Here is a 7527-nt window from a genome sequence, read left to right on the forward strand (position 1 = left end):
CCCCCCCCTTTGGTGTGGATTCACATGAATAATTGCGCCAGGACAGGAGGACGACTGTTCAAAACGAGAGTGATGTGAGACTGAACAATAAACCTCCCGCAAAGAAAACACCACGTGGTTTACGTTTCTCTTTGGAAGAATTCCTGCAAAAACACGCAGAGAATATCTGTCTTCGTATTACGCATCAGTCTCAGTGGACTATATCCAAACAGTGCTGAAAGTTATAGTCTGTCTGTGAAGCAGGTATGTTGCTCACAACGATCTGATGCATTGTCCTGATTTTCACCAGTGGATTGACCGGTCACACATTCCTACTTCTCAAAAGTCCGAACACGTCATATAAGCAAACATTAAAGTACTCTGACGTAATTCGATTACTTATTCTTCAACCAAATTGCTGTTTATTTTGCCGTTTGTCAGATGGGTTCGATTAACTGTGTTTGGACGTTGTAGCTACTTGTAACAAAGAATTTGTTATTTATAATTAACAGCTGATATAATTAACCGATACTAAAGTGCTTTGTTTAATTTCCTGCAGCCACTGCTGCTGAAGCACCTGTAGGATTTGAGGACGTATGACTGCAGTTCCTATTTGATGAGCTTCACACCATCTACTATCGCCGTATTTGCAACCTTGTTTTACTTTGCTTGTGGGCTACCAAATTAACTGTTGAATAAGGTTGGTTAATAATCAGAGTCCTTCCTAGGATTATATCATCCATTGCTTATAAATGATGGCCCTGCAACCCAAAACCTTTCTGGTGTTTTTCTAATGTGACGCCTACTGAGCTGCATCAACCAGAGCGAAAGTTTTGAAGCATAAGCAAACCCTTGAGACCACGATTGCCATTCCCATAAAAATTATTGAACAACTTAGAGAGAGTCAGTTATCCACAACGGTGAGGGTGAAAAATCTTTTCTACACAGACAAACCTACCGTTAATACAATCTAAACCTCTCCAAGTTTCCGCATATATATATATATATATATATNTATATATATATATATACAAAGTCGAAATGAGACCGATTGAAATTTCGTGACTGGAAATGCCTAACAAACCTGAAGAACGGTATGCCCAAAAAGTTTCAGCAACCTTATAATCAGTATCACATCAAAGCTAGTTTTGTTCTTAATATCCACCTGTTTTCTAAAATTGAATGTCTCGTAAGCTAAATTAAACGTCCTAAATAACAATCGATTAGGTTAGTGAGGTGAGTAACATTTTGTTTCACACATCGTTGCCAGACATCCGCGAAACTTTTTGTTTAGCTACAGTTCCTGTTTTTGTGTGTTTTTAGGGCTTTCCCCTCGACAGACGACACATACGGGCACAAGCAACAGACGCAGTTAAATTCATTCGCTAGTCTGGATCCTAGTAGGATGCATAAAACTGAAGAAGAGGTCTTCAAAATAATATCCAAGTGTTCCGTGCCTGACACACTGTTTGAAGGGTTTATCACCGCTTGTGATTCGAGTTGCAAAGCTTAAAAGGAAATCACTGAGAAGCTAGGATTCGTAGAATATTAACTAGCATGCTCTTCCGGGTGAAATTCTAACAGTAATTGGTTGCAACAATAATATGCGTATGCGTGTGATTCCTCGATTTGCATCAGACCTATTCATCTTGCGGGAGTACTGGTACACTATCCTACATACCTACAACCAGTTTGGATTAATCTCATGCTCTGAGACCTTGGAATCTAATTTTATTCATCTGACGGTACCGTACTTTGTAATGCATCTTTATTTTCCATGTATTCCATGATACTAAGTTCCTGCGTATATTTTTCGGGAAATTTTGGAGACAGTCGGTATTTCAATCGCTGAGCAACGTTTCGCTTTTAACACAAAAGCGTCGTCCGGCCAAGTGATTAGCTTAAGAGGTTGGCCGAGGTTTAAGGCGGAAGGAGAACCAATCAACTAAGCCAAGCTAAATCTCTGTTAAGTTCCGACCGAGGGATTTTGTGTGTCATGGTGGGTGACCAAGTGTTAGACCGATGGGGAAAACTACATGGATTTGGGTCTAGTTTAAGTTCTAGTTCTTCTGGTTCGGTTCACGTGACGATCCCTCTTAAACGTCGTTTGCAGTTTCCGTCGGTCTGTGTAGATGAGCTAGTCGATAGATAGCGGTGTAAGAGGGATTCTGTGAACTTTGATTGGGTTGGGATTTCTACTCCACTGTTTTTCCTTATAGTTCTACGTGAATTGACACCCACACAGTCATATGTCAACACGGCTTCCTTCAGACCTCTTCCCATGCGCTCGCCAGTTCCACACCCTCGATTCTATTCACACTGCGACGCATGGTGATTTCCACTCCTTGGCTATCAGCCAGATCTATTCTATGTCCATTGTCTAAGGCATACACCGCCATCGCTGAGTCTTTGACCAGCGTTTGGTATTCTTCCGCATTCCTTGGCGGTTTGTTTATTCTCTTTTTTTTGCTCACCTATTCAGGTGTGCATTTACCTGGTAGTTTGTTTTATGTAAAATTTAGCGCAGTCGTTGCAGTTCATTTTGTACACAGAGTCCCTGGTCTTTTGAACCGGGAGGGAATTTTTCACGTGGAATTATAAGGAAAAACAGTGGAGTAGAGATCCCAACCCAATCAAAGTTCACAGAATCCCTCTTACACCGCTATCTAGCACTAGCTATCTACACAGACCGACGGAAACTGCAAACGACGTTTAAGAGGGATCGTCACGTGAACCGAACCAGAAGAACTAGAACTTAAACTAGACCCAAATCCATGTAGTTTTCCCCATCGGTCTAACACTTGGTCACCCACCATGACACACAAAATCCCTCGGTCGGAACTTAACAGAGATTTAGCTTGGCTTAGTTGATTGGTTCTCCTTCCGCCTTAAACCTCAGCCAAGCTGACCAAGCTTTTGTCTTAAAAGCGAAACGTTGCTCAGCGATTGATCTACCAACTGTTACCAAACGTTTCCGAAAACGATGACTAGTCAGTCGATTTCAAGCGTTACTCACCCCATTTGAAGTCCCTGTGTAAGCAGTGGAAGATCCATATTTTCGGTTTATAACAGTGACTCAAATTCTGACTCAACTTAGACTAATCGTAATTGAGTTTTCGTCCAGGAGAGTGGAGTGCACACTGAAACGCCCATTTTATTCAAGCCCTAATGAAAACACGAGTAGCATTTGTATTGGCGTTTCAGATCTTAAAATAGAAATGTGGATTTGTATCTAGGGTTCGTTCAATCTAGAAGCGCTCAATGTCTTTGCTGTTGTTGCAGCTAGACCAACAGGCACCCATTTTCACACCTTTCTTCCCGTCACTAATATGGCTACTGTCTCTCAAGCAAGTATACCAAACCCTGTTGTGATAATACAATTCGTCATGGCTCAACACATCACAGCGTTTCATTTTTCCGTGGCTCATAATCGAGGGACTGATTAAGGTCCGAATGGTGAAGGTGTCCTTTTGAGCTGCGTTGCACCTGGTATGTGGAAGAATATCATCGACAGATGGCCCGAGATCTGTTTGTTTACTTTGTTTCTAGCCCTGCAGTAGCACTATGTGGAGAGGGTCAACATAAATGAAGGACATCTAAACAGAAGGTTTAGTTTGATGCTTACGGAGATCATGAATATTATTGCTCTGTGCAGCTTTGCGCGGATTTCCGACACAAACGCGAACATCTTGTTACATGTCGCCCAGCGGACAAGAACCAATCCAGGTTTTAAAAAGACCAAATAGCAACTACCTATAGATGGCGAACTAGTGTTCGGAACACTTTTATTGACTTATGTCACACCATGCTTCCTGGGCTTGTTATGATTTGCTTCCCTGAACTTAGGAGAAAAAACGCCCACCATTATATTATTTTTGGTCATTGAAACGGTACACCACTAGTCTAGTGTTTCAGCAAACTTATCGGTCATCCGAACGAAGACTGACTCAAAATGGAGAACTTAAGAATTCAGGTGTCGACGGCGTACATGTTAAAACGAAAACCCTAACGCAAGTAAAACTCGATCCCATAGGAATGTGTCCTTGAGTGAAATTATGAAGAGGATACTATCGGGGATGTCAGTGCTATTCTCCGAAACAGTTCACCGCCTCAAAGGTGAATGAAAGAATGAATGAATACTGAATAGTGAATAATGAATAATGAAGTCCCGAGAATGGAAGAGTTGGTATTGATACCAAACAGTCGAAAACTCTTTGGACTTGTTCTTAGCACCGTGATCAAAGCAAGGCCATCACAGCGGGCGGAAGCACGCGCTGTTTGAGATTTAGTCGTGATACAAAACACAATAGCTAATTTGAATATATTCGTCCTGCTATTCGCAACTCCAAAGTAAAAGGCACCGTCACAAAACTGAGTGGTTACGTCATTCCAGCCTTAGTTCTTCGGGAAGTTTCCTCACTTCAGATGCAAGTAATATTGCCCAAGACGATTCCAGTCTCATTGAAACCCTTCTAAGTCCTTTCAAAATGTGCACCTTTGACAATGATACGATATTTGCCTGTCAAGATAGAGCTTTGTGTAAAACACGATGATGCAGCTTAGGCACTGTGTATAGAAAGCAGAAGAATATTTATGTTTGTTCACTGTCTCTGAAACATTCCATATGCACCATGGGAGCATCCACTTAACAGTTTCCATTTTCGACTATTGGTCTTGGTCCTTAATTATTTGTCACGAACTCTAATATTTTGTGACTGGTTATTTCTTGCACTTACCGTCTCTCTTATCCTACACCGTCCGTTGCCATTCGCTTTGGTCGCCCGAACCACCGTACGCACATACAAAGTTCACAGTGGTCGAACAGAACAGAAATGATTATATATATATATATATAATGAACAACCACAGTGAAAATAATCTTGGTGAGTTCTTCGTCACATATTTTCCGTCCACCATATAGGTTTTGTGGGTAACACCTTTTTTTGAGTGATAATCCAAACTGCGGTTTTGTTATTTACTTCCTACACCCATACGTACTGTGTATTATGAAGTTCAGTACATAGTAATTATTCACTAAAACTCAGAGAGTCACAGCAATAAAGCTTTGTTCCTTTAAAGCATGAAAATGAGTTCGAATGCATACAGTGTATTGCAAATTGAAATTGATTGAAATTTCGTCAAATGACCACAGCTGATCAAGAGGAATGTATTGTGAGCAAAATCAAAGCAAAGTGGAAGAAAATGCTTATCCAGGCAAACTGAATTAGCTTTTCCTCCCTGAAAAGACTACCTCAAGAAACCTACAGAGGCCTCACTCATTTGCGTGGCAGCTACTTTGGAGGGTGTTTCCTATAAGTTACTCAAAGGGGGACAATATTAAGGGGACCTCTTATAAGATACTTCGACGATTTAACCCCGATTGCTAATGAAGCGTTTGCAATACAAATGCTAGGCTCTTTGAGCAACCAAACAACTACTAGTCCCTGAGGAATTTGCTCCAAGAGTGGTGGTGCTGTCTTATTCACGATCAGTTTGATCAAAAACATTTACGGAAACCTCTGGCTGTTCAGCTTTGGCTCCTGTACTGAATGTTCAGTGGACTAACGAAGCAGACAGCCTTTCTTCTCTGTGAGACGATGGGTGGCAAGGAACAGGTAGTTCTTTACCATGTAAACTCATTTGCACACTAATTTGGGTTGAGGGAGGAACACAATCAAACTCCAGATGAATCGATGATCCACGACATTCCTCAACTGAATTTACTACGCAAGAGCCCCCCTTATGTTAAAATCACTTAAAGAGATCCTGTCGGACAGTGGTTCTGATATAAAGAAGTGTAGCTATCGAAAGAAAATTAGAATTGTCAACTGAGTGTTTCGGACCAGTGTTTTTTCAAAGGGAACATAAATACTAAAATATGAAAGATATCCTAGTTTTTGAAAGTAACTTTTCATATAAAAGAGCATTCTGTAGTGGTCGGCCACATACGAATCGCTGAGGACACGAGTTGTTTGCATAAATTTCGTGTTCAGAATGTCTCTGTCCTGTTTCCCTAAGATTCACTGTTATATGCAGTCGACACGATATTGTTATCGACCGATCTATCCGACCTATCAATCTTTATCCTGAAACCCATGAATGAATTCAGATGACTTACTTGTGGGGTAGATATGCACATGTAAGCCCTGTGAATTTGTTTCGTTGATGACTGGTGGATTGCAACGATCGTAGTTCACGCTGAAAGCAAATGATCTGATGGTTATCTTAGGAAAAATGCACAAGAATGACGTTTACTCGTTTCATGCATGAGAATAACATAGGACTGAATGCATAAATTTAGCCCGTGGACCGCACTTATCCGGGAAATTTATTGGATTAATAGAATTTCAATGAAACTAGATAAACTGTGGTAGCCATAATTACACTGTACTCTTTTTCCTGTTTATCACGTTGCATGCACATTAATGACTTTTTGTGAGGGAATCATTTAAATTTTCCGACATTATTTCTGTGCCAAGGTATGACGTAATCGGTCATCCTTCCCCACGTTTGCCGATACTGTAACCAGGTTTCGAAGGAATGATAAGGAAGCTTGTCACAGCCACGTTGTGAAGTGACCAACTGAGTTGGCTAGATGGACAATTTTGTATCAGTCGTAAGTGGACAACAGCTCCAGTTCACGTATCGTTGCCAAGTTTTTAGTGTCACACAGGAAACGGGGAATTACACATTGAGTGGTCACGACAGACTGTGAGATCTGAGAAACACTAAGGGGTACATTGCCCTAGCAGTGATAGGAACTCTGGAAATTTTATAATGATGTCCAGGTGAAGAGACATTTCAGATTACGCCTGACGCAATTTTCTACTTCTGCAGCAAAGGCTTGCCACGTGCGTGACATGGAGATCCCATTCCTTTTCAGCAGTTAATTTAAGCGACAATTGTCTCATTCCATGACGTCACGCGGTTTCCCATATTAAAAAACAATTTCTCGCGGTATGTTGAAATACTGGGAGCTCGGGTGCGCTTACTGGTAGTTGATCGGCTGGCTGTTGGTCTTTCCGGCGAGCTTGGCAACTAACTCGCAGTCGCTCCACGACCATTGAATGAAACATCATCTATGAACGGTTTTGTAGAAATTTCCCTTTCCCATGCGTGCTCTAACGTGATAGGCTCTTCATGAACCACCTAATTAGCGATTTGTGTTGCGCCGTGGTCTGCCTTCATCTTATTGATTAGTTATTGCCTGCCTTCTAATTTCAGTGAATTTTATTTTCACGGTGATTAGCTTGTTTGGCTTGTTTGTGCAACCTTTCTCTGCACAGTTCACGTTATTTTGGTCGTTACTGTATTTTGGTTATCGGGAGTACTGGTCCCTATTTACAGTTGTAAATCCCGGACCTTTGACTTTGAACGTTTTTGTTTTGGCTCTGTGAATTCTTCCTTCGTTCCCTGTGTGTCTCAAGGCTTGAAGGGTTCTGGGCTTCTATTATCCCTGAACTTTGGTAGGCAGGGTCAATTTCCATGCGTCTGTTTATTGACCTGCCATAGGAAAATCATGCGCCAATAATTTCGAGTTCTCACTTT

At 41.3% G+C, this 7527-nt stretch overlaps 1 protein-coding gene across 1 annotated transcript in view; it reads right to left on the minus strand.

The window, feature by feature from the left end:
• T265_07532 (hypothetical protein) overlaps nucleotides 1-7058 on the minus strand; it is a gene marked incomplete at both ends in the record, with an annotated part of 19583 nt that extends 12525 nt beyond the window's left edge. Inside the window, one exon of the mRNA XM_009173077.1 lies at nucleotides 6972-7058. Within this exon, the coding sequence (XP_009171341.1) occupies nucleotides 6972-7058 (87 nt within the window). The remainder of the gene's footprint in view (nucleotides 1-6971) is intronic.
• Nucleotides 7059-7527: the final 469 nt, after the last annotated feature.

This window comes from Opisthorchis viverrini (genome assembly GCF_000715545.1).
Source record: "Opisthorchis viverrini unplaced genomic scaffold opera_v5_172, whole genome shotgun sequence".
Lineage (NCBI taxonomy): Eukaryota > Metazoa > Platyhelminthes > Trematoda > Opisthorchiida > Opisthorchiidae > Opisthorchis > Opisthorchis viverrini.